Source organism: Dromaius novaehollandiae, chromosome 3 (assembly GCF_036370855.1).
Source record: "Dromaius novaehollandiae isolate bDroNov1 chromosome 3, bDroNov1.hap1, whole genome shotgun sequence".
NCBI lineage: Eukaryota > Metazoa > Chordata > Aves > Casuariiformes > Dromaiidae > Dromaius > Dromaius novaehollandiae.
The window spans coordinates 3,845,159-3,872,399 of NC_088100.1; the positions used below are offsets into that span (position 1 = coordinate 3,845,159).

The window sequence follows — 27,241 nt, forward strand, 5'->3', positions numbered from 1 at the left end:
TGTAATTAAAGAACTTCTTTAGAGTCTTCAAGATTTTAATTCAGACAGACATTTCCATTGTGTTCTCAACAAATCTACAGCAAAAGTTTACAGCCATTTTATATCTGTTATTTCCCCCAAATGGCTAAACAATTTCAGCCACTATAGTTCTTTCCTGAATTTGTTACCTTTTTGCGATATATTCAACACCACAGCAGCTGGGATTCCGTACACGTATAGCATACTTCTAACAATAGCACACAATTCCCAACCCTGTTACTTATTTCATTTTAAATCAAGTTTGAAGCAGCATACAAGTCCAATTAGCAATTCCAGATGTTTGGACAGAAATGCACTCCACCTAAATTTGAACTAGGTAACAGATATATAATACACGACTTTACACAGTGCTATTCAATGTCACACAGTTACAAAAAAGGTAGAATTGCTAGTATAGACATTTTCCCTTGTACAGGAACCTGTACACGATAGCACTTTCCAAGGCTTTAGCAAAGCATACGTGAGACGCCAATATGCTATACAGTGCAATTTAAGTTATATCATATGCAACATGGACAATAGTGCACTTCAACAGATCGCCACATTCAAGAGTTAGAGCAATACAATCAAAATTTTGAAGGTATATATTCCCTTTGTGTTTACGAAAACTGTGCAATTTAGTTTTTCTTCCCTTTTTTTATTTTGGTAAATGGCAGAGTGTCCACGTTGATTGACCCCAACAATTTTCAGAGGACTTTATGTCCAGCTTATTACATGGATAGCCATGTGTAAAAGAGTAGAAGCAGGTGTCTCAGCAACAGTGTAAGGCAATGCCACACTGAAGTGCCAGGGTCGGGCACTACCACAACGCTTACAGCTCAAGTAGATGCAGGTAACCTGCAAACAGTGTGTCAGTGATGTCATGAGGCAGAGTCCAGCAACCTTTCCTCTCTAAGAGGAAGCAAGCTGGTCATTAGCTTTAAGTATGTGAATAAGGAGTGTGGACATACAGGTAAGCAAAGAACTGGAGGGCTCCAGTGTGTATCATCAGCAGCCACCAGACTCGAGCCTGGAAGGCACTGGGGATGAAAAGGTCTAAAGGGAACACGTAAATAGGCTACCACAAAAGGTCTGGGAACTGCGTGCTCCCAGGAGGACCTGCAAGGGTCCGAACATCCAGCCCTAACTCCAGCGCATGCAATATCTTGCAGGACTGCTCCCAACAGCATCTCAGGAAGGTGACTATTTGGAAGTTATCTTAAGCCTCCAAGTCTTGCACTTAGTTGTGAGGACAAGGTGCAGTACGGCAGAGGAAGCAGGAAAGAGCTACTCTCACTGTTCACAGCCTTAAAATTAAAATGCTAGTGTAGTTCTGATCCACACTACCACTAAACCAAGGCGAACACATACCACTTAGGGGTGGATTTAGTCCTGAAACTTAAGCCGAGGGTGAAATGCCAGCTCAAAGAATATTCTGCCTTTTGTTAGCTGTCACAGCTGGTTGCCCAATTTCCTCAGATGCATGCGGTTTGCATGAGAGACTAGAACAGCCAGGCAATCAGACCAAAAAACCTCTTTGCTTCTCTATTATTTAGCTCAATATATAATTACTACGTTAGGAAATTACATAACCTTTAAGTGTTTTATGTATAGTCTATTATGGGGAAAAATAGTCCCTTCTGAATCCTTCTCATCTGACTAGCAATGGTGTATTTCAGACATACAGGCACAGCAGAAATTCTGAATTGGATAGGAATACTACACCGAGGCGGGTGCAGACAACATAGCCGTAATTTTAAAGGGTGAGCAGTAATTTCAAGGGCCTACATCTCATAAATACCTGGAAGACAGTTCCAAAATCAGGGGTTTGGCAGTGGGAGGAAGGCATAGCCAACCTGCATCTCCCCGTTACGCAATAAAGATCACTAGCCCACTCTGAGAACTATTCCCTCTGTCAATCTTGACTTAGTGAACAAGACTTCCCTTCTCCAAATCTAAAAAGAAATTGGTATTAAAACCAGGGGAATTATTTGTCTGCCCTAAGGCTATTTCTGTTCAGCAGGGATCTCTTTTTAAACCAGCCCTTGTAAAATGAAACCATGCAGGTTAACTCTTTTGGGGAAAGAAGAGAGAAGAAACAAAAAACAAACAAAACAACCAACATTTTAGGACCAAGTTTAGGCTAGTCAAGAAGAAAATACTTAAGGAAACAAAGACTGAAGTAAAAGGCATTAAGGTAGCATTTAAAAATCACTATCAAGTAATTTTATATAAATGATTTCCTTGGTTATGGAACACTCATTTTATAGATTATAGGATTTTTGCGGACGATTACTCTCCAGATACTTCTAAGACAACTAAATACCCCCCATTCTCATATACCTATATATACATGTATTTCTGTGAAAGCAGCTTTTAAATAAAGGCATCTTCATTCCAAAACACAAAATACCATGGCTAAGGGAAGTTCAACACTTTCCAAAGTGGTCAGCATTGACCTAATGCAGCTCCATTCATTTCAGAAGAAAGCAGCTAACAACAAGCGACTTTTAGAATAATCCCAGCACATGATCTGTTTTAATTCAAATCTTCTCAGTCACGTACAGCTACCAATGGAATCAAATTGAACAGATGTCTAGATGACTTAGTATTTCAGACCTATTCTTGACTGCCTTTTTAAAGGAGGAAAAAAATCTCCAGCAAAGATCTGAATTAAAAAAGAGGCAGATTGCAGCCACAGAAACACAAAGAACAGCTACAAAAGATAACATTAACTTGAAAAAAGCTGTTCCCTAGTATCTTTAAGCAGTTTTAGCAGCTAAAGGCGATCTAAACAAGCGAGCATTTTTGTAGTGTGACAGCCTTTTAATCTGCAGAAGATACCTGATATGTTAGATCAGACCTACTCCCATCTTTTGCTTTTGTTCGTTATTCACAAAGCATGTAGAATACCTAGTATGAACATGAGGAAAAAAAAAATTCACCTGGAGCAAAAATGTTTTGTTGAGATGTATATTAAGAGCTGCTGTACATGCCCTTGCACCCTAGCAATGCCATGAACCTATTTAAACAAACAAAAAAAAAACAAAAACCAAAAAAACAAAAAAATAAACAAACAAAAAAAAGCCAGTGCAACCAGAAGTTTCAAGAGGGCAGCACAGCTCTAGTTAAAAGGACAGTTCCAAGTCACTGTTTTGCTCAGCAAGTGAACGCCTCTACCAGCTACTTAACCTGTTTGTTTTCCAGATGGAATAAAAGAAAAGGTTTATTTGTTGAGAGATATTTGTACATGAGGGACAATTCCACCTGAAGGCCATGGCTTAAATGCTAGCAGCAGGATCCCTACTTTAATTCTGTATTGCACTGAAATTTCTTGCCCCAGTTTGGTATTCAAGTTACTGCTCCCAAGCCAATGCTTAACACAAAAAACAAGTGTTAGATGTGAAGGCTTCTGAAGGCATTGTATAAATGTGTAGAAAAGGTATGATCTAACTACAAGTTCTAGATTTTCTAGGAAACTAAAGAACTAAGCTGCCTTACCTACTCTTGGTGGGGGGGAAAAAAAAAAGGTGCTTTCAGACAAATACCTTTATCTATCTATCTCTTTGTGTTTTATTCCTGCAAACGGAGTGTTTGGAGGGTTCAACAAAAACAGAGAAGGTCCGAGATAAATTGGAAACATCCTGTCTCTTGGCCCATTCTGGTCATCCATACAGACTTGGGCTGAGGTAAAAGTTCCAGCTTATACTGACACTGTACACAATTTACTAGAGACAGAAAAGCTGCCAAGAGAGGAGACCACGCCTGGTTGTGTATGTCTTCTGTAAACAAAACAGACCTCTCCCAAACGGCAGGGATGCGTACATAGCGTGAAGTGAAGTTTTCAGCAGTGGCAGAACTGAGGATCAGTTGCATCAAAGGGCTCTGCAACACATGCACTTTCCATGTTCAGTCTTTAGTGTAAAGAGGAGTTGAAAGGAAAAACCTGAGTCCAAAGCCCTGCAAGATCATGCGTTCTCCTGCATCTGATCATCCGTTTCCAGCTCTGCTAACTTCCTCCTCAATGCATTAACCTTTGCCTTAAGTTGCTTGTTGTATTCTATAAGGGTGACCATTTCTTCATAGGCTTCGTCAAGGAACTTGGAAGACCTGTTCCACCGAAGAAAGACACCTGAAAGCCCAGAGAGAGCAAAAGTCATAAGGGGCTCTTTGTTACAGGCTGGAAGTGCTATTCATATTCCCTCAGCTCTTACAGGCAGCATACATACGATCTGCATTTTCTCCCCATCAGCCTCTCCCCTAAAAAACACTTTGAAGTACTGATCCACCTCTCGGGATTCACCATTTCTTATCTAATAAGGTTAATCATGAAAAACAGTTTTCTGGGTTTTTTTGCTGTTGTTGGGTTTTTTTTTGCCTTCCTTTGTTCTCATGTACTGATCAGACCAAGCCGTATTCAGTTTTGAACTTGCAGTGATAACTAGAGTGAAGCAGGCAGGCTAACTCTTCAGCCCAACACAGGATGAAATTTTCTGTAGCAGTGAAGCTAATACGATAGGTGGGTTAAGAAGAAAGAAGTCTCAGTTTATAAAGGACAAAAACCTGAGGCCTACAAAACATACATAGATTAGACGAATTTTTAACTATCCCATAATCTAGCTCTCAGATTTCAAAGGGAGTGAGACTACCGTCAGCTGAGACAGAGTAAGCATGAAACAGAGACAACAGGAGTTAACACTTAAGAAGCTTTATAAGTAGCCACTACATATACATGACACATAGCAGAAAATACAAGTCTGGCTTACCTTCCCAGAGCTGCAAGCTCTGCGGGGCAACAGAGGGCCAGATGACAAGACTGTTGGCCTCAAAAAGAGGATTCTTGTATTTGCTCAGTTCTTGAGGCCTGTTCACCCAGGACCAGAGGGACATAGTCTTTTGCTGCAGCTTCAGTTTAGACCTAACAAACCCATATGACCAAGTTAGCTTTCACATTTAAACTATACAAACTCGCTTTGCTTTGTCAGAACCCTGCAAGTTAAAATACCACAAGCTTCCCCATGTGCTACTAGCCCAGAGAAATCAAGGGTGAATAATTCAGGCTAATCCCATTCAATAGCACCTCACCAACATGGCCATGGAATGGTACAATCCTAAAGCGATTTACTCTACATAACCTAGCCCATTACAATTTATTCCAAAGAAAAGATGGGGAAAACAACATTTGTAAATTGGGAAGCAGTTAGCTGTCTTCTGTCCAGATAAGGAATCAGCAATCTACCTGGAATGGTCTGACACTTTTTGAAAGGAACTGAATTATGTTCTTGTCAAAGTAGAGCCATGAGGGATGGTAGGTTTGTATCAAGAAAGGATCATAGCACAGTTCTCAGGGTAAATTAAAGCAGTATTATTGCTGGAATTGCATAGCAGGCATGCCTGATTAGTTCCCTCTGGAGGCAGGAAACAGAAAAAAGGCAGTGCTGTTATCCTGGGTTAAACCCACCTTCAAGAGCCACATAAGGGTCTCTATTCCTTAGATTATGGCAAACTTCAGTCTGCTTGTATCAGCAAATTCAACTGCCACCCAAGTGGGAGATTTGCCATTCCTGTAAATACTTCAGACAGCACAAGCTTAACATCAGACTTTAAAGTTCTGTGCTCACAGGCAGACATATTCAGATGTGACAGGCAGATTATTACATGCAACATTCAATGCTCTTTCAAATTTGGTTTCATTGGTTCTAAGTCCAATTTAGTTTTACAGATGACCAGCTGAGCAGCCCTGCAGAAGACAAGAGTGTCTTCTAAACAGAAGTTACTTTAAGGGCAGAGAGGTTTCTAGGAAGTTTTAAGCTATCTTTGTCTATTTGTATTATCAGCTCTACTTTCCCTTCCACTCATTCAGTGGTGTTCAGTTTAGGAGACCCCAATAGAATCTTACTGAAATCCACAGGCCTGAGAACGGAACTGTCCAAGTTCAAAATAGGAATTCAAACCTCCTTTGGCAGCTGCCATCTATCGCAGGAGGCTCCTATCCTCCTCGGACTCTACCCTGTTTAATACTCCTGGCAGCTCTGCTCAGTGCATACGCAGAACCACACCACTGGTACAGTGCTGCTTCTAAACCTGACTAGGATTCAGAAAAAAGGTGCTCACTGACTCAGCTACATTAAAGGCCACAAGCAAGCTCAGCACAGGTCTAACATTACCTGATAAGGTAGACTGCAGCAGGACGAAGCTGCTTCCTTTAAAAAGTACAAGAGCCTCCTCTGATAATTAACAGCATTTTCCCAGAACCTCAACCTAACACAGATTGTTGATTCACATTTCTCCAGATCGCTCGCTAGAGCTGAAGGGATTTTTGGTCCTCTTGAAGCTGGGCCATTGCACATCCAAAGATACCTCAAACCTAATAAAGATGCCTGTGGCCAAACAAACAAAAAACCTCAAGGAGTAACTAAAATACAGATCCTTTTGACAGGACCTCTTCCATGTTTTTCCACATTCAGCAGTATGATGATGCAAAAAGCAAAGCCTTGAAGCAACAACCCCTCCCCTCCCTGGGGGTGCTATGACCACCAGGCTACAGAGTCATGTTCCTCCCTGACAGTTAATGCAAGAACCAAACTTTGCAGCTTTGGCCTCTAACTCCCTTCACTTTCTCCTCCAGTCCTGTGCTGACAGGTTTGCTTCCCGTAACTATGACTTTTGTCGTTGAACTCTGGCTGTTAGTTCTTTTATGGAAAGAGTTTCTGTATAAGAGACTATATAAACTGCTAATGGGTGGATATTTTTCAAGGCTGCACAGGCAGACAGACAAGACAGTCTGAGGTATTAGCTTACACCTGGAGAAGACAAATTCAGCTCCCTGATCAAGCCACAAGTTTTGGTCACAATGGCCCTCTTGTAAAAGGTGAAGCTCCCTAACATTAGGGCAGAGTACACAACCACAGCAAGAGAACCTTACCTGTGCTGTATGAGACTATATAAGCACCCCCACCCTTTTTCATACCAAGAGACCTTTTCTTTGCCAGATGCAGGGTTCTGAACAAGTATCCTCACCAACCTCTCGTTTTCATTGTTGCCCAGAAACGTCCCAAACTGCGAAGCGTAAGCGTGTTCAAAGAGCATAATGAGGAAGTGTTCACTGAATTCGAAAGAGCAAGGGAACTGACGAAGGATCTGCCACACACAGTCCAAAAAGAGGAGAAACACTGGGGCCTCCCATTTCTGCTTGCTGTTCGAGTAGGCTGACTGGGCACAGCGCTGCTGAAAAGGGTGACCAGCCTATATATAAGAATCAGAGAACATCACACACAACATAATGGGATGCGAATACATCCAGCAAAGAGACTTCAGCAGAGCCACTTCTGTCCATATAGCTCTTATTTTCTATGCTATTATTACTCTTTCCTTCAACTATAGTTTGGTCAAGCATCCAGTAACAAATTGCTAGCAATGATGGCCAAATTTACTACCCTTTTCTGGCTACGTAAGTAGCATTGCATTTGATTAGAGAATTTTGCCAAGAATGAACTGGTGAAGGGTCACTGAAGGACCAGACTGAGGACATTTGCCGTGAGAGTATAAAGAGTGGAATTGAGGTTTTGTGTTTTAGTCTGATCAGTGTTCTCAAAAGTGATGTCCAGACTATGCACACTAAACAGAATTCCCCAAGACCCGAAGAAATACCATGAGAGGCAGAGGCTATATGGAGTGCCAGAGGGACAAATGATTCAGTAATGATGTTATTCCTTAGGACAAGGGCCATTCACACTAAGCAGGGTTACAGCAAGTTCCAATCTGTTTGCTGCCTCCCAAACTCTTTCTCAATACAAATGTTACTTGAATAGCTTGGCATTTTGTCCATACACATATTGCTACTTCAAAGGCATTTCTTACCTGAAGCCACTCTCTCACAACAAGAGATTCAAAGCCACGTATGGTCCTGCATCTTGGATCCAAGATAATCTGTGCCAAAGAAGTTACCTGGAGTGTAGAATCGGTTCCTTCAGTCCCATGAACTAAAACCGATGCACCTTCCCTGTAAGAAACGTGGAAAGGAGTAAGAGTGTAAATAAGCACAGTACATCCCACGGATGTAGGCATCCCAATGGACACCAATGTCACTACCCTGACAATGCTGAGGTTTTGCTGGTCTTTACCTCTTCTTCTTCCATCCCTTAAGTTTACTCCCATGCCAAACACAGGGATAATACCTCCTCCACCTGAATCCTCACCAACACTAGTCAGAGCTATGCATTACTTAAGGCTTCATTTTTGGTTAGACGTTCTGAAAATCCAGATCCTTTGCCATGTGCACTGAAGAGGTGCAGGGAAGTCTTTTTGTGAAACTCACTATTTTGAGCTGGTAGCCCTTCTATTTATAGTATCAAAGGACAAATCTCCCGATTTGGTTGGGCCATTTATTATTTTGCTTAGTACACTGAAATAGTCCCATAAACATTTGCATCGAAGACCTCAGGTCCTATCAGATGTTCTGCAAAACACTACTATGAGATTCTTGCTCACGTGTGGGCTTGATCGCATTTGAGCCTTAATTGGAGTTTATTGCAAACAAAAGTAAGCCAATAAAGCCCATTCAGTGAAGAAATAAAAGGGAGAACGGTCTCCAGAAAGGCAAAAGAGTTATTTGTGCTGATCAAGGAAACTTGTCAAAGAGCCAAGCACAAAGGCACTCACCAGCCAGGACAAGTGATTCAGCAGAACAACGTGAGGAGCAGAGGGAGGCCAGAGACACTAGGGCAGGAAGGCTTTGCACATTACTAGGGTGCCACATGTTGTCACTCCCCACACTCCCAGGGTGACTATCCAAAACAATTGATCCCCTCCCCTCTTCCTGCATCCTAGGCTGTATTTGGATATACTCCTGAACAAGGATTGGATGGTATTAAATGGCATTCATCCCTCCCATTCCTCCCAAACCTTGACACAATGCCTCCTTTCTGGAAAAATCCTTACACCTAGAAAGGAAATTAACTGCAGTTTCTATATGTTACTGTGCAGAAACCCAAGCTAAGCTGCAAAGTGTGGGTAAAAAGAGATAAATCCACCAAACAAGTAACCCTGCAGATGGAACTTGCTTTTTGAAGCCAAAAGCAAAAAAAAAAATCTATACTTTAAGCATGGCAACATCTTCATCCATAGTTCTAAGTCTAAAACAATACCAATGCCTCTATGAAATAATCTTCACACACTTTCTTCTCACCCTCTCCCAGGCAGTGAGAGATCAAGAGGCCTCTTACTAGCAATTCTTCTGAGCACAATTCCAAAGGTTAACTGTCAAATCTATGTACAGTCCAAAGTGGGTCATGTTAGCATAACACTATTGTGACCTTTCATCTTTCTGGCCCCAGACCTTCAAGGTAATGCAGAGCTCTCTCCCAACCATTCCTGCCCTGAGGCCAGTATAACTGAAATATCCTTGTCAGCTCAAATGTAAGCACCCAGCTCTGAACGAGGCTAGCCAGACAGCAGTTGTGGGCTGGCTTGCCACAACTCCAGGTAAACAGGTAAACCAAAGCTGAGGTTTAGAATTACGAAACTGTCTACTGTCCCAACAAGCCAGAGAAGTTTCGTCACTGATCTTTCTCATGTACTATGGTACATGAGGGGAAAGAACTACAGATAAAACTATTGATTGAGAGCAATCCTTTCCTGGCACAGTCCATAACTAAACAGGCACTGCTGCCTTCAGAAGACACAGCAGCTAGTATTTTAATGCAGTAATGCTGTTTTACCAGTGAGACTGCATTTCATTCTACTTGTGTATCTGTATAATGCATTCCCTGGCTGCAAAAAAGGCTAGGAGTTCCCTGAGCTTTTGGAAGAATATTCCCCCTTCAGGGCCATAAAGAAACTACGCACAGAGCACTGCATTCAGTCTTACAAACCCTGGCACCTAAACGCTTGCTAAAAAGCTAGCTCTCCAGCCTGAGGTCAGAAGATGTTTTGAGGACAAGTTAACCAAATTAACAGTATTTATTTAACAACTGTCAGGCTAAGAGAGGTCACAAGACATTTGTAAGGGATGAGCAGGACTGCTCAGATTGAACTATAGGGAGAAAAGTTTCATGAGCAAAAAGCATAGGACCAACACCTGAGGGAAGCAAGGAAACATCATCATTTTAAGCTCTAGAAGCAAGGCAGGGTACTGGAAAGTTGAAAAAAATCTATTTTTTAAAACACTGTGTGCTTTCTCATTTTACTAGGCTGCCACAACAGCATTTCAGATGGGCACATTCTAATCTGAACCTTCAGTAAAGCAAACTAGACTGACTGAATCAGACATAGGAATTGATCCCAACTAGATGATCTAATATCTATTCTCAGTTAATACTTTTTCCCCTCAGGCTTGTACTCATAAAAATGCAAACATGATGTACTGGAGGAAAATTCTTTAACTGTGATGATGAAATAGTATCTTTCATGGGTACAAGCAAGCTGGCTCCATGGTAGCCCATTACTAAGTGCCTAAACAGAAAAGAGATATTTAACAAGAAGCCTGTAGCAAGTGAATGAGAAACTCAAGGCTTCTGAAAAAAGATTTACCTATCAATACACTGAGCAGCTAGACAAGCTGCAGTTAGGATTTCCTTGACATGAGTCAGCCAGTTAGAAGCCTCCAGTTTACTGAGCCAACGGTCCATGTTGTGCGACTGGTCATTACAAGCTTCCACGAGTTTGATGAGGCTTTCCTGCAGAATATTAAACCTTTGGGAAAAGCAAAATATTATTAAAAAACCACAAGCAGCAGGACAGCGACTAGGACAACACACTTACAAAAAGACATTTAAGATCATGATCTAGAAGTTACGCACTAAGGTTTATACGCTGTTATGTCAAACGGCATGACTTTGTAGAAATCAAATCTCCTTATTCAGCAAACTTGCTTTTACTGGAATTCTAAGATACAGCAAACAACGGGCAGAATGCCACTCTTTGGACGTAGGCTGTCTCTGTCCTTTAAGGGCAGGAACTGCTTCACGAGGTATTAAAATGCTATAGCTTCTTCTTTATTTTACCCGAACTCTGTGTGTGTTCAGGCATATTTTGGACTTCCCATATAAAACGTGTTTCAAAACATCTCATTCCCATTACCAAATACAAGTGTGACTGCAATCTGGCATGGACATTAGCAAATGTCAGCCAAGCTTCAAGTGCCATATCTGCATTCTCTATATTACACTAGAAGTCTCAGGGTTTTCTCCCCTCCCTCCCCCCCCCCCCCCCCCCCCACAGCTGTAGAATGCAACACTGACCTGTAAGTCATTATCACAATGACATAACCCCACTATTAACACAGAAATTTTTAAACCATGCTCAGCTTCTCAGCATAGAGCCACACTAATATTAGTTTGGCTGAATTCTTTACAACAGAAAAGGAGGAGGAAGGTTACACACTTTGTTTTACAGCTGTTGTAATATGTCCTCAAGCCTTAGAAAGCTGGTGTCCAGCATGCAGCTGGTAAAACCAGGTATTTCTCTGTTCTTGCTTCACACTATGCTTTCCAGGTGCACTGAGCTACTGATGGATCAAGTGCTGCTTAAACAACATGGATTGCAATGTGTGCTCAGGTGTAATAAAGGATGCAACAAATAGATTAATACAAGTTGTGTGTTCCTTAGAGAGGAATGAATAAAACAATGTATAAAGACTCTGATGTCCAAGTCCACCTGTAAAAATAAATCAACACCAAGTTCAATTCCATGCAAGTTTTCCAGAAGCACAAACAGTTAAAACAAAAGAGCAGGAAATTCCTTCTACTAGCTCCTCAAGAGTTGGCCTATACAGTGATGGAGGGAAGGACTGCTTTTCAAAAGCTTTGGCAACATTACTGCAAGCCCCTAAGGAAGGGTTCTCTGAAACTAAGGGTTAAGAGCAGTTGTAAAAGGTCAGACCAAAGTTTATTGAACTTAGTAACTTGTTTCCAAGTGGCCAAACACTATTAGATGACCAGAGAAGAGTGCAGGGTAGGAAGTGCGACTCTGCCGCAGGGCACAGTCCTCACTCCCAGAAGTATGCTAGCAAGGGATTTCCTGTGCACTGCAAAGACGAACACAAGAAGGCTGCATTGCAGCTGTAGGTGCTCAAAGAAACACACTACTCAGGAAGGCTGCCTGCTGTCTGAAAGCTTCAGCAGCAGCAGTAGGCTGTTCAGAAAAAGGAACCCAAACCAGCTTTTCAAAACCAAATATCCTTAATATGCTGAAGAGAATATGATTTTGTTGACAGTAACCAGGATACGTGGCCATTTTTTACAGCACCAAAGCCACTGTAGGGAGCTAGCATGGCCAAGGCACCCTACAAAGCCTTGTGGAGAGGAGAGCCTGTGTGATTTCACCCACCTTTCGATAGATTTGTGAATTCTCCTCCACTGGGGATAGTGTGCTTCCTGTTCAAAACCTCCTCCTTTGGCCCTGGCCTGCTGGGCGACATTCAGGGACCTCGTATCAATAATGTAGCCACGCTTGCCTGCCCGTAGTGTGGCATTAATAAGCTTCTCGTCTTCTTTACACCGTCTCCCATTTGTACCTGTAAGAGGCTGACTACTTCGCATCATTACCTGTGGGGAAAAATAATCATGAATTAGGCTCTAGCTATGGGGAAACTTAAGGTTAAAAGCCACTGAGTATTCAAGGCCCAAACCTAGAACAGAGGTTTAAATTCACTATGCAGAGTACACACATTTTAGTCTGTAAATAGACTGCAAACCAATGCATTAGATCACTGGGTCTGAGTTCCAGGAACAGAACTGCTCTCTAGAGAAATGTGCTGCTTAAATTCACAAAGGATATTCCTGCTTTCCTTTACAGCTCTAACGATGCTGATTAGGATGAGATGCATCAACCTTAATATGCTTCCTCCATCATCAAAATTCAAACGTAGCCCTCCTGGATCTTCAGCTCTTCTCTGTGGAGTTACACCAGCAAGTGCAGCTCTCACCCCACTGCACTTCCCACTTCCATCTGCTTCAAGTTCCATCCAACACATCTGGACACAGATTGGGCAAACACTGTCAACTGCAAACCTGATGCACAGAAATACCACCCCACGTTTCTCAAGTTCTTCGTATAGCTCCTGTTCTCCCTTGCCCTGGATCTTTTAATTCTTTTCAGTCTCTGTAAGTGGTTGCACGTAATTTATCTAAAAAAAAAAAAACAAACTAGAAATCCTTGCATTAAGCAATCATTCAGCAAGCCACTTTAAGTTACCCCATCATCTCAGAGGTCTATTCCCTTTAATTATTCCTGTAACATCATCTTTGCAAGCCATAAAACTGGCTTCCTGCTGATGCCTTAAGAAACCAGCATTTTTAGGATCATGATTTTTAATCTCTCTGTTTTAAAAACACTCAAGTCATTCACATTTTAAAGATATCTATTAGTTACACTTTTATTCAGTGGCTGGACTAATAAAGCCTAGCTCCCCAGAAGTACTAAACAGAAATCTCAGCTAATAAGTGCCTTTCAGATCACAAAGCTATTGCATTCCAACAGCTCAAATGTGAGGCAGCCAGTCAGCAAGCCTAACTACACTCACAAGCTCAAAGCCAGGAGAGTAGCGTGTGATAGAAAGTATTACTGTCACAGGTTCAAGCACTCCAAACCAAATACTAATATATTCCTCACACTTAAAACATGCACAGTTCAGAGATTGAGCAAATCTTCCTTCAACACTTTTCAGTCAAGCAGAAAAAGCAGGAAGCAAGAGTATTACGAAATTAGTGAATGGCTGATTTTTAGGCAAGAAAAAAAAATAGAGCACACTGCTGGGTCAGACTAGACACCCTCTAATTCAAGGCTTACAAATCTTGGCAAGTGGAGGTGAGAACACATTACAGTAGTTGAGTCAGAAGCTTGGATCAAGTTTACAAGCTGCAAGTTAGGCACTCCAGCATCCTCAGAACTGGTTACGTCAGCAAGTGATACAAAGAATTATTCAACTGTTTCATAAAGTGCATTTCTTAATTACAGCATGCTTCAGAGGTATCAATACCTCAATTGGATTTTGGCTTCTTAAAAGGTGGCAAGAAACTGTGTGACAGTAAGAATTTGCTACTCCTGAAACATATACTGACAGCCTTGGAGAACAGATTGCTCCAGTCACTCCTCAGACATTTATGCAGCAGAAGCGGAGGCAGTGCTGGCTCTATACACACTTGCTGTCATCGTGACTCCATTGTGAAGGAGATGGCCCACTACCCAGAGACAGGAAAATGTGGTTTCTGCCATCCTTTCATCATGGAGCCTCTTGGCAGACAAAGCAAGAAAGGGTGCCAGTGATGGCTTTACAAGTCTCATCTTGCTCTCACTCCTGAAGACAAGCTCATGCCATACACACTCCTAAATAAGCAGATTAATAGGTCTTTCTAGGATACAGATTACTCATTCCATCACCCAGAACTAGTTTCACCACATACACTTGAAATAAGCTGGAAAATAATAGAAGTGAATGCCTCACAAACTGCATTAAATCTAGAGCACAAGTTACTTTTTCATTAAACAAGGCTGAAGAGATCTGATCAGACTCATACTTCCTTCAAATACAACTACTAGTCAAACACAACTTACCATACCATTCTTCTTATGATAATAGCTGAGGACTGGGAAGCGACTGCTGTGGCGAAACATGGCCACTTTCCGAAGTGCTTCATCATCAATGGATTTGGGGACAATGACGACTGGAGGGTAGGAAGGACAGACAGAGAATTCCTTATTGATGCAGCTTATACGCCATTCATCTGTCTGCAAGAGATGAGAACATTTAGGTTTTGTGCCAAAAAATAGCATATTGCTGTTACAGGGTATAATACTAGGGAAGAGGAACTTCTACATTCAGAATAAAATACACACACAAACTATTGATGTTCTATTCCATTTGCTCCACAGATAAAACCTGGTTACCACTGACATTGCCACTTCTGTTCATCCAGAAATTGGGAGTCCCCTCTAAAAAGTATAACTATGCTAGTGGGTCAGATCAAAAGTCCATCTAGCACAGTAATCTGTCTCCAGCAGTGACATAAAGAGATGCCATTCAGGAACAGCAAACAAGCCTGGCCCCTCTCTTCAGTCCCTTCCTTACCCCCCTGCTTCTCTTAAACATTATATTACAGACATTAGAAGGTATATCTCTGCCTAGTCCTTTCAGTATCCATTTAGGGGTCTGTTGACTGTGATTTTTTTTTGAACCTATTGATGATGTCTGCAATCATAATACCTTGCTGCACTAGCTCATTACCCTGAGCGCAGATACTTTCTTCTGTTGCCTACAGGCTTTGAGTGATTCTTGTTCTTGAGACATGGGATTTTTAACAACAGATCCACATCTGGTTTCTCCACATCCCCAACAAACAGCACACAACAAACCCACATTGTCAGAAGCGGGGATTTGCTGCTTTTAATTGTTTCACGGGTACAACAGGCAGCATGTCTGCAGTATGCACTACAAAATGATCTGCTGCATTTGCACATACTTTCAATCTTATATGAAATAACACTTTTTCGTTCTTGGGGGAGACCCTGGAACAGAAACATACTGTTATGTCTGCAGATTTAGGCAAAGGTTGATTTAGATATGGGCAGCATCTGCTTGAACTTCCTTCTGTTTTGAGAACAGAGTTGGCAATGCTTTTCTGAAGTCCTCCACTGTCCACAAGGAAGACCAAGAAAGGTACAGTTGTCCATCTATTCTAGATGCTGAAGCTGCTTTGAGGTTAAAGCTGCAACTTAACATTTCCAGCTTGGTTCTTTCCTAGGGGCTCTGCTTTATGTGAACCAGTACAGCTCTTCCTCCAAAAGCCCTTCCTGGAACTATCACGGGATCTAAGCACAAAGGTCTCCTCGTGAGCTCCAGTTATGTAATTTCATAGCTTCCAACAGCCAAACACTTGTGAAAGAACCTGCTGAATACTGGCACCCTGCACTCAGTGGGTTATATTTCTAGCAGACACCTGGCAGAGCACAGGCTACCAGATACCCAGGGTCAGACACAGGACTTGGCTCTGTCCACGGCAAAGCCAAAGGTCAGCGAGCGGCCACATCGACTAGGAGCCCTCACCTACTAAAGTCCAGGCTGGAACTGCTGACACTGCTCTCACTGCAGGCTCAAACAAGCCCAGCCTATGTGCTCTGTTGGCTGTGGTCCACTTACAGCCTGAAAACTGCTTCTGGGCTGAGACCACACCACTGCCTGCTGCATTAGGATACCATCCTCAGACGAGAAGCAGTAACTGCAAAATTTCAGCCAAGGCAGATCTTTGGTCTCAAATATAGTTCTCCTCAGGGAAGAGAGAGGCTGCTCAGCAAATGCTAGGAACATAAGTGGCTTTGAGGGATATATTTGTGCCAGAGGGGCACAGAAAGAGACAAGCTCACAGCAGAAAGTCCCTAAAGTTTGGCAGGGGACCAAGCTCTCAGTGCCCTCAACAGCAGAGGGATAGTTTTGCTGGGCCACACTTTCAGTTGATGCATCCTTATTCTATATCCATCATATACAGCAAAACCTGTGGGCACATGAATGACCCAGAAGCCTCTAAAACATACTTTGATTTTAACAGTGTCAAACTCTTAAAAAACTAGCAGCAGAATGGCAGTCAGATTTGCCTGTGGAAAGCTCCAGGCAAAAATAAATAAATAAATAAAATGAAATAAAAAAGCCTTTTAAAGAGCAACAGATAGCTGCTATCAAGGTCTCTTCTTCTATTACTACACACCAACGTGAAACGGGCATGAAAAGGCAAACAGGACCCTCAGCAACTCCTCAGCTAAGGTGTTTTCAGCACAGATCAGGAAGCACGTGTGCCACTGCAGCAGGCAGAGACCTCACCAAATACCACAGCAGCTCTGCTCATTCAAGTTCAAATGAAGTTTCAGCTAGACAAAAGGGTAGGGGATAGAGCACGTATCAGAGGAAGTGAGAGAAGAGCATGACAGTCACAGAATACCCCATGTGGGCAAAACCCAAGTCGAGTCAGAAACATTAGTTCCGTGTATGTTTAATTGCACAGCTCTGATCAGAAATAGGTCTCTCTTCCTCTCTCCTTTTTCCAGCCACATACAACCTCTTGCCTTACAGCTCCTGACAGGCACACGGTTATATAGACCAGTCTGATGGGCTCACTGATCCAGTGTAAAACTAGGACTGACTTTGGTTTTTGAAGTGAAGTTTTTCTATCAGTTGAACAAGCTGATCTGATTCATGATATGATTACATGATCAGCAGATCCAACGCAAGTAAGATGTTACCTCGGAGATGGCAGAATTGTCCCTTTTGGTGGCAGCCTACTGCAGCCTGTGTAAAAAGATGCTGGGGAAGGCACAGGTTGTACGTAGTACTACTACTAACTGCAGCTGGTATCAGTGTTCAGTAGCCTGTCTGGACAGTCTTGCATCAGCCCAGCTATAAGCTGTTTCATTATTCATTAACCTCAAAACAGCTTCTCTGAACATCTACATTTTATAAAAACGCAAAGATTCTCCCAGATGCAAAGTTAAATTACCTCCAGCCATCATGTCACAAGCAGAGATGAAAGAATGACTAGGTCACAACAGAGGCCTGCTGGCCACAGTTCATGCTTTTAGTGCTCCAACAATGGTAATTCTTATAGCTTTTGGGGGTTTCTATGTCAAATTACTGCAGATTTCATATGATGATGGTGTGTAATTTGTTTACAATGAAAAATCTGCAGGGATATAGAAAAGAACTGCTAAAACTAAAGTCACATAGGATGCAGGGAAGGTAAAACAAAAACTCCGTGGTATGCTTTTTGAGAGACTGGCTGTCACTGATATCACCAATATGAAAAGGAATGAAAGAGTATCCACCTGATTTATCTCCACTTTGGTAATTTAACTCTGCCCATAATCTCTTCCTCTCACCATTTACAACATGAGACAGATGATACCGTTAAGTCATCTAGTTATAATTTACTGTTATATGGGAAGGAGGAGGAGAAAGGCAGCAATTAGCACCATTTGTCTTCTGTAACATATCGACTTCTGCAGAGATCTAGTTAACCTCTGCAGTGCCAACTTCAAATTGCTAAAATATGAACTAGCTGATAGTAAAACCCAACCAGTGCAAAATTCCCTTTTCTTTTACTTTGCTTAGTACTTTGCAATTCTCTTTGCAATTACTCTGCAATTCTCAAGAAAAAAAAATCTGCCATTACTAACTGGAAATGTGAGGGAACAGCAATTCGACTACACGCAGCAAGAGGTGCGGATCCATGAAGAAGCAAGCATGGCAGGGAAAAAGAGAAGTGGATTTTATCTTTAGAGATCAATAGAAAATCATGCTAAATGAAACTCAAAGTACAAAACTAGCATTTATTGCTCCTCACAGCAGAAGAGGTCTGTACTTGTTAGGCCTTCAGAAAAAACTGAATTCAGCTCAGGTGGGCAGTGGCGAAGGACTGAGAGGGAGATGACTTGACAGAGAGAACAAAAACAAGAATAAACACCTGTTTCACACAGGGTACAGGATTAACTCTTTCTTACGTTTCCACTTCTCTTGTCCTAGCACTTGTTTAGAGATACTAATTTTCCAATATCACTGGAAGGCTGAACTAAGTTATCCGTCCTCCCAAAACTTACAATAAAAAAAAAAGCCTTTCTCAACAAAATAGTATAAAACAATTCGAGCTTCACTAATAAGCCTTCAAGGTAAGTCAAGATACCAGCAGGCATCTAGAAGAAGCTTGCAAAGCAGCAATGACAGAAGCCATTACCAATGAAGAGGCAGGAGGCAGCAAGCCCTGTTAGTAACAGATTGCACATAGACCAGGAACATAACAACAGATGCAGGCAAAGATTGATGCTTGTCAGTAAAACATGGGCTGCCTCTGACATTGCAAGCTGAGCACAAAACCAGAAAATCCAGGTATTTTTGAGAAGCTCCAACACCATATATAAAGCACAGTTAAATAGTCCAGAACCCTAAGCTCTGTCCTATATTGACAACATAATGAAGATAGAGAATGAAGAAATTTGATTTGGTGGCAATGAAATACCTTCATGTTAATTACAGTTATTGCACAAACTTTTCCTCAGAACCATAAACTTCACATAGCTTTAAGAGTAAACTGGATTTCCAGAATTTATAAGACTCTGTTACAATATCCTGCAGTTGTAGAAGTTGACAGGAGGGAAACCTCTCCATCCTGACCTGTTAAATCTTTTCTGACTCCTCAGAAAACAGGAAACCCATTGCATATACTCTGTAATTCCATTCAGCCACTCAGTTATGCAGTATGGAATACAGGTTTTACACAAATGGCACCTGGCCTGCTTGTAACCAACCCTAATTTCATGCCCTACCCAGTGCTTCAAGAAAAAAAAAAAGTCGTGAGCTGAATGAGCAAAAATTAACTGTGCTGTGTATCTTCTGGTCCATTCATATATTTGTCAATGGTGTCTTTAAAGTCTCATCTCACAGTACAGCAATTCGGAGCCTACAGGCACCGCAGGGTTTTTGCTCCTTTCCTGTGACATTTATGTAAAGATATCAGCTAAACATTTCACTGACTTAGATTTGCAACTAAGTCTGTTATGTTGGATTTATCAGAATAGCAATGCATGGACTAGATGCTTGACAAAAGCCCTTCTGACCTGTGCTGCAGATTATCTCTAAGAGGATAGTTAGCACACACAGCAAAAGTCATCGGAAAGTGATAGCCCACTGCAGCTTGTAAATTGCTCCATCTTCTTCAGATCAAGTGAAATTGTTTTCCTTAACAGTTCTTCTCTTAACACCTTCATGGGCTGAAAGCAGGAACGCGTGGTAGGGTAGCATAGCTAAGCAACCTCTATAATCCTTGAGCTGAGCTGCTGAGGCACAGTGCTTTAATGCGTGCTATCGAATTCTGAGCACAACACAAGGTGATGCAAGGGAGAGAATCACATATGGGGGTGTATGTGTTGGGACAACACCACATTTGGCACAACATATGCAAAGATAAATAGATAATTATATCTATTTATTATTATACATAATCATATCAGTATCTGGAAATGCATTACTTATGAATACATTGATTATAAATATTTTAATTACGATGTATTCTAATTATCATATAGTTATATCTAAATTATATTAGAAAGATAAATGATAACTTCTTTGTAGTTTTACTTTGCTGCTCTAGAACATCTCAGAGTTTTAAAACTCACATGTAACAGAGAAATGTGGAATTCATACAGTACTACAGGTGCACTGAGGGTGAAATGCAGTTCTTGGCAAGCTGTTACCACATTGAGGAAGGTAAGATGCAACAGATCCAGATGGATTATTTAATGGAGAGGGAGGTAAACCTTCTGTATTACACTCATTTGACTTTTCAGAGAAAAAAATTAAATCAGCCATTCACCTACTCCAGGCTGTCATATAAGGAAGCGTAATTACAGAAAAAGAAATATTTGGTCAACAACATTTTTAGCTGCTCTTCAGGAAAAGTAAATCACTTGAACATGGCTTTTGTCACCATTCCTTCAACAAGGAGCTGCAGCTGAAGTTTTGGGTTAAAAGCCAAGAATTAATCAACAGCTGTTAGACATGCATATTTAAAGGAATGAATTATTGCCCTTGGAACCTAGCACTATAATTTGTTTTTCAAATGTAAGCCTTCCAAGGAGCACATATTCAGAAAGCCAAAAGACCGACAAATAACTTGTCACTGCACTTTTAAACCTGTACACGGAAAAAGCAGCAAATCAATGGATTAGTGCTAGCAGCTGCATTTGCACAGTGGTAAATACAACAATCAAAAGTGATTAGATTCCTGAGATCTGGAAAGGATTTCAACACTGCAGGGAAAGCAAAACATGAATGGAAGTGGAACCCTTGCACTCTTTCATTGAGCTCCGAGGGATTCCCCTTCTGCTGCTTGCAATCCTGCTCTCATATATCCTCCACTCCCACCAAATAGCAGCCTTCTGCTTCCTGGCTTTTGATTCTCACTGAAATGCCTGCAAGCTTCCTCTGCTGAGCTGAGAAAGTGTCTGCTACTTCGCCTCCAAAAAGGAGAGTGTTCTGATCATGTGTTTGAATTACCCGACTGAGATGCAATGAAAGCTGTGGTGCCAGTTGTAAAAAAAGGTCAGTTTTTGTGATTTCTGACAGAGGAAGCAAAGATATTTGAGAGCAGTCTAATGAGGAGATGCAAGTGCAAAGGTCTTCTCTAATTTTGTAGCAATTTCAGCACATAAATCTGATCAAACCGATCATACTGTTCAGCTATTAGTCACATACAGGAAGTGATAAATGCTGCAGACAGGCTGGGTTGCAGATAAAAAAATATCAATGTTTTTTTGATGATGTACTAATGGATGTGGTCTCAGAAACCTGAAAAAAATGCAGCAAGTGCACTATTTAATGTAACAAAGACTTGAAACAATAGGAGATGCTAACCCAAGCCACTATGATAACAGATAGGATCCTGCAACTGAGCCAATTCTCCACTGTATCAAGCTCAGCATCCTGAAAAGAAGTTTGACAGACACAGACACATGTAATTTCACAAGAACAATTCATATCCTATAGGTACTGAGATAATGTCAACATGAGCTCAGAGCACCTAGAAGAGTAAAACTGGAAATTTCCAGTTCTCTAAACCCTCCCAATATTTTCCTACTATGAACTAGAGTAAAGAATATTTTGAATTTGCAATTTGTATCTACTCTCATCTTCCTAGAGAGCTGTGAAGTCTTTGGCAATTTTAAACAGCTTGGTTTCAATAAAAAGGTTGACAAAGGGCAGGATTCATCCCACTTCACTTCAGATGCAAAGTTTATCCAAATAAATACAAAACTTCCTTTGTATATGGTGACATGTGAGTGCCAACCAGGTATATTTAACACACAAACAGAAATACTCACTCTTTAAACATCAGGTATTTCAACTACACTCATTTTCCACCCAGGCACAGGCTGCTAGTTTTACCATCCAGCATCTCCACTCCAGACACTGCTGAGTGAAATGCTTCAAAAACTACTCGCACAAATATATTTTCTTTATCAGCCATTAAGTAACTGTTTCAATATATCTGAATGTCTGTGCGAACCCTTGAGATCCAACTTACTATTGAACTGAGAAGCTCGAACTCTTGCTCAGGTAGAAAAGAGCGCCAGCCATCTTCAACAACTTCAAACATGGGCCGGTAAAAGAACGGATACATGAGAGTGACAGAATCCAAGGTGGAAAGAGCCTGAGTGGAAGAGGGAAATAAACAGCTAGTTAATTCATTCAAATTGCTATTCATTTCAAAAACAAGATGGTGCCTTCCTCTAACATTGGTGATGCAAACTTAAGTCACTGGTCTATGCACAAAGATTTAGACTCTCATGTTTTAGTTTATGGAGCCATTACAGCAGCAGATTTCATTGCTATTTTGATGCATTTTTGCCACAGCATCGTATCTGCAGAGACATGTACAAAACAGGTCAGCCAGCACCAGCTTTCCCAGAACAGCACAGTTCTCTGCTTCTGTCAAGAAGAGCGTTTGGCACATGTGAGCTTCAGCCCATCATAAGCAGAAATTATCAGCCGTTTCCAGAGGATAGTGAGAGCCAGAATAATAGCACTTGTCCAGTAGCAGAAAGCAAAACACTACAAAATGGTGATAGGCAAGAAACCCTTCAACATCACTCTGGCAGTACGTTCTGGTCTGCCATGGCATGACCCTGATTTTGTCTGTCACCTTCTGTTGCCATGTAAAATAAGTTACTGCTGCTGAATCACAATGCTTTTCAAAGAAAAAGATTGAAATCTTTTCACTTGATACAAGGCTGGTGAACCCATCAGCAAAACTGGTAGGCAACAGTTACTTTAAGAATATAAATCAAGTTATACTTGGGGTGGGGGAGGAAAAGCATACAGTATAATAAGCTTAATGACTCAGTTAGATGCAGGGTAGTTTAACAGCCATATAATATGATCTGCTTTTTTTGTGCCACTCAGTTTATACAGAGCACCCAACTGTTTCCTGTGGATTTTTCCACACAGCATCACTCACACAGGCTACACTACGCAACGGCGCAACAAAGAATGAGAAAGATGAACACTGAACAGGTATAATCAAGTGAACACATCTTTCATAACATTCACCTGAGTTATTTATCAATATGAACTCTCACCTCAATAGAGCTAGCAATGTTCAAACACTCCTCCATTCCAGGTATATCCAGCTGAATAATTCGCAGATCTTTACATTTTATGATGATGGTACCCAATGAGCCCACAAACCTACAGCAAGACATGAAGAAAGAGTCTCTTAGGAACACAGTCTTCTAAGGTATGACGGAGATATGACAGCCTACAAGACAAAATTCCATTAGTACTAATTTGTGTGCAATATCATTCATCCGGAGGGGAGGGAAAAGGAGGGGGGGAATCTATTTGGGTATGTGCAAGTTGTGCTCTGCCTTTTCTCATCCTATCCTTGTGACATGGCAGTGAGTGGAAGTATTAGAAGAGAGAGAGAGAGAGAGAGAGAGAGAGAGAGAGAGAGAGAGAGAGAGAGAGAGAGAGAGAAGAAAAAGGTTTTCCTCCCCATTTTGCTTTGTTTAAAATATGAAAGAGAAAAGGTAGACTCATCTACTTTCTGATGACACTGGAAGATTCAGCTGGAAGCTTCCAAGTTCATTAAGAGATGTGCTGAAACTTAGAATTGCTAAAAATGTTTGAATGGAATTTAATCTTTTGAAAAAGCATCTCAGTCTGGCTACATTACATCTGCTTGTCTTTTACAAAAAGAGACTTCTCTCTGATACCTATAATGCCATGGAACTATTTGTTCTGCAGACCACAGAAGTACTGGTGGTACCACTGGTGGTTATGATGTAAGTCAACCCAGAAAAAGTTCTATGTTTAAAAAAAAAAAAAAACCCAACACACAGACACCCTCTCCAGTCTTTATCACACACCTGAAAGAAGGATGATGCCAGAACAGAAAAATGAGTGTTTTCTTCATACTAACTAGCTGCTAGTGTTCACAGAAATGTAGGTTTTCATTCACAAAGCAACAAATTAAAGAAAAGTAGCGAAGTCTCCTTCTAGGTCACAATAGTGCTTGCACCAGCAGAGGGTGATGGAAGAAGCAGAATCTGACAAGAACTGAGGAACCAAGTCCTTTAACCTTTAAAGGTTAACCTTTAATTGACCTTTAGTCCTTTAAGTTTAAAGAGACCTTTAAAGTCCTTTTAAACTTAACCTGTAGATAGACCATGCATACACAAGTGGAGAGCTGTACATGCTCTAAAAGACCTTTTTACTAAACTCTGGGTTGCTTCACCTGCATTGTATATGAAGGTGGCTATAAATTACTTCAGAACTATTACAGATGAAAGATCATTATCTTTTTCTTCAGTGAAAACAAAGGTTAACATACAGAACCAATTATAATTTTGGTAGTGCTGAAGCAAGAACTACAGGCATTTTGACAGAAAACTTCTCCAATTCCAGCAGAGCCGGTCTGTGCATCATATGACCTCTTCACAGTGCTGTTTCACAGATTCCTAAGTAATAATACAGTACAACTACAATGCATTACTGGGGCTGTTTCCTCTTTCTATGTTTCTTTAAGCAAAAACTTCATGTTAGATAACTGGAGACCCTTCCTCTCCTCAAACCCTACAGGTCATATTTGAGTTGCTTAAGAATTAAAAAAAACAATTTGATGACCATTTGACAGTTATGGGAAAATATTGTTCTGTACAAGAAGTGGGAAAGTAGATTTTGAGCCTGTTGTGATACCACAGTTGTTGTGCACTAATAATCTTAAGCAGTGCCAAACTGGAACTTTCTACAGTCTTTGTTGAAGAGCCTTGTTACTCCATTCCCACCAATATTCAGCAGAAAATATCCTCTCATCTTTTTTAATTGCAACTGTGTTTGCACAAAGCTATTCTCAAGGACAGAGATAACTACCTGAGGGACCTTCTAGAAACTAGGGCCAGTAATAATGCCTAGGATTGCTTGCAGACATAGCTAACTGTTACAAATCATGCACTGAACTACTATTCCATTGCTCCCTGCTATCACAACTTAATACCAAATGAGTAAGGAATGTTTTAAGTTGCATTCTCACTACAACTAAGCTTAAAAAAAAGATTTTCTATAATCATATTCAAAATACAGCTGTGGCTAGTTTAGTACAAGCAGTAAAGAGGACAACACCAAACTGGTCTGATAACTGAGTGCTACAGGATGGGAACAGATTTTCAGAGCCTCCCACCATTCTACTCCTCTTCACTCTCTGGCCAAGTGGCATGATTTTTCAGAAACACTAAGAGGAAACCGCAGCACAGGAACAAACTTAATCAGTGTCTGATACTTATCCCATTCTTGGATTCTGAGGAAACCTGATATTTTTAACTGCTGCTGCTAGATTTTCCTCTCTTACTGTCAGGGAGGAAATCTATTCTTCCAGAGCACTTTAGTCGTAATCAAACCTTGTTTTCCTCACCCTTTAAACTGAGAAAAGGATTGAAGTGAACAAGCAGAATACAATCAGCAGATGAGATGACATCAGCAACCCAACAGAAGGTTGGAAGATTCATCTTTGAAGCCCCTCTGACAAGGAAATGGGCAAGAATAAAATGATACTCAGATGCAATAGTCACCACTCAGCTTTGCTGCATCATTCTGACAAGAAGCATGCTGTCAGTGTTATTGATTTCCATAAGCAGTTGTAGGAGTAAGGGATTGATACGCTCTAGCAATAGGAGACTGATCTGGGACTGAGCAGATCTGAAGTCTACTACTTCTGGCTCTGCCATCACTTTTGCTGTGACCCTCGGCAAATCACTTAACCAGAACTTCAGCTTCCACATCTGTGGAACTGTGATAATGATACATCCTTTATGAAGTGATCTAAGAACTACTGATGAAATACATCATACTATTAACAAAAAACACTACTGACACAAGAAATTTAAATATAGAAAGTCTGCCTTTATATAAGAAAAAAAATCTTAAGATGCAACAGCCACTTTACAGTTTCCAAACGTAATGAGAATCAGCCAATCCATGACAATATTCCACTTCACGCTCCAGTTGAGCGAGCTGCTCTCCTCTCCAGACCTGGATTTTGGGAGGCTGTGGTGTGAACCAGCCTTGACAATCACTTTTCATCCCATAACAAAATTAAAGAATTGGGTATAGGCAGACAGGAAGAATTAGGGTACATACCTTTTTTCAATAGAGTCAATATTGGAGTGCAGCAGCCACAGCTCCTCAGCATCATCTTGGCGTCGTGAAGAAAGAATGAGGTGATGACCAGTCAAACACAGAGTCCCCTCCACAGCAGGGTAGAAAGGGCGGTGCAGAACAACATTATCAACTCGAGGGGTCTTGATCAGCTCCGCAAACTCCATGCCTCCTAGCGAAGATAACAGGCCCGGGGAGGCCTTTGCCGAAAGCTAACTGGGAGATACAGGAACTCTTAGCAGCACCAGCAGGGCCAGGATGGAGAACCTGGAATAACCCTGGGATAGTCTACAACTGGCAGGTAATGCTGTAAGATGTCAAAGACAAGCAGGATCATAACCCAAGGGAGCCCAGCTCCCTTGTTGGGGACAACCACCCCTATCCCTATCACAGCTGGGGGGGGGGAAGAGGGGGGGATGAAGAGATTATGTGGGGAGAAGGGGAAAGAGAAGAGGGAGGTGGGGGAGCACGAGAAAGAGTGACTAGAGAGCAGAAATATCAGAGCAGTGAAGCCGGGTGAGGAGGGGACGCCAGAGATGGGGGGTGGGTGTCACAACCCCCCGTTTCAGGAAGGGAAGAGCCCAGCCCCCCAGGCTGGGGATTCCGGGGGGGACGGGGGGCGCCCAGCGCCTGGCGGAGGGGCGGCTGCGGCGGCTAGGGAAGCCCCTCGATGCTTGACAGCGAGAGACGCGGGGACCGGTGGCACAGGGGGCGCCTCGGTGCCTGAGGGGAGCCCAGGGGGCGGCAAGATGGCCTCGGCGGCGGCTGAGGGGAACCCGGGGGCGGTGAGGGGGCCCCGGCGGCGGTTGGCGGGGGGGGAAAGCCCTCGGCGCCCGGCTGAGGGGGGCCGGGAGGCCCCTTGGGGCCTGGCTAAAGGGGCCCAGCCCCGGGGGCGCCGGGAAGGCGGGGGCAGGGGCAGCCGCGGCCCGGCCGCGCCGCCGCCAGGACCCCGGGCCCCGCCGCTCGCAGAAGGCGCCGGCCGAGTGGTAACGGCCGGAAGCTCGCCGGCCCTGCCCCGGATGTGGCGAGCGGCCGAGC

At 42.1% G+C, this 27,241-nt stretch overlaps 1 protein-coding gene across 1 annotated transcript; it reads right to left on the reverse strand.

Annotated features, from left to right (window-relative positions):
• Positions 1-27,241, reverse strand: MTMR9 (myotubularin related protein 9). The gene is made up of 10 exons (XM_026113488.2): positions 26,186-27,241; positions 23,131-23,239; positions 22,077-22,202; positions 14,572-14,745; positions 12,346-12,563; positions 10,549-10,710; positions 7,879-8,020; positions 7,043-7,263; positions 4,785-4,936; positions 1-4,150 (listed from the first exon to the last, which is right to left on the reverse strand). The coding sequence occupies exons 1-10, from the start codon at positions 26,368-26,370 to the stop codon at positions 3,987-3,989; spliced, it is 1,653 nt and encodes a 550-aa protein (XP_025969273.1). The 5' UTR covers positions 26,371-27,241; the 3' UTR covers positions 1-3,986.

Coding starts and splice junctions, on each gene's coding strand:
- MTMR9 (XM_026113488.2), bottom strand. CDS start 26,370: ATGGAGTTTGCGGAGCTGATCAAGACCCCTCGAGTTGATAATGTTGTT. Junction 23,240..26,185: donor ATTGACTCTATTGAAAAAAG/GTATGTACCCTA, acceptor GTCTTGCTGTAG/GTTTGTGGGCTCATTGGGTA. Junction 22,203..23,130: donor ACATTGCTAGCTCTATTGAG/GTGAGAGTTCAT, acceptor TCTTCCACTCAG/GCTCTTTCCACCTTGGATTC.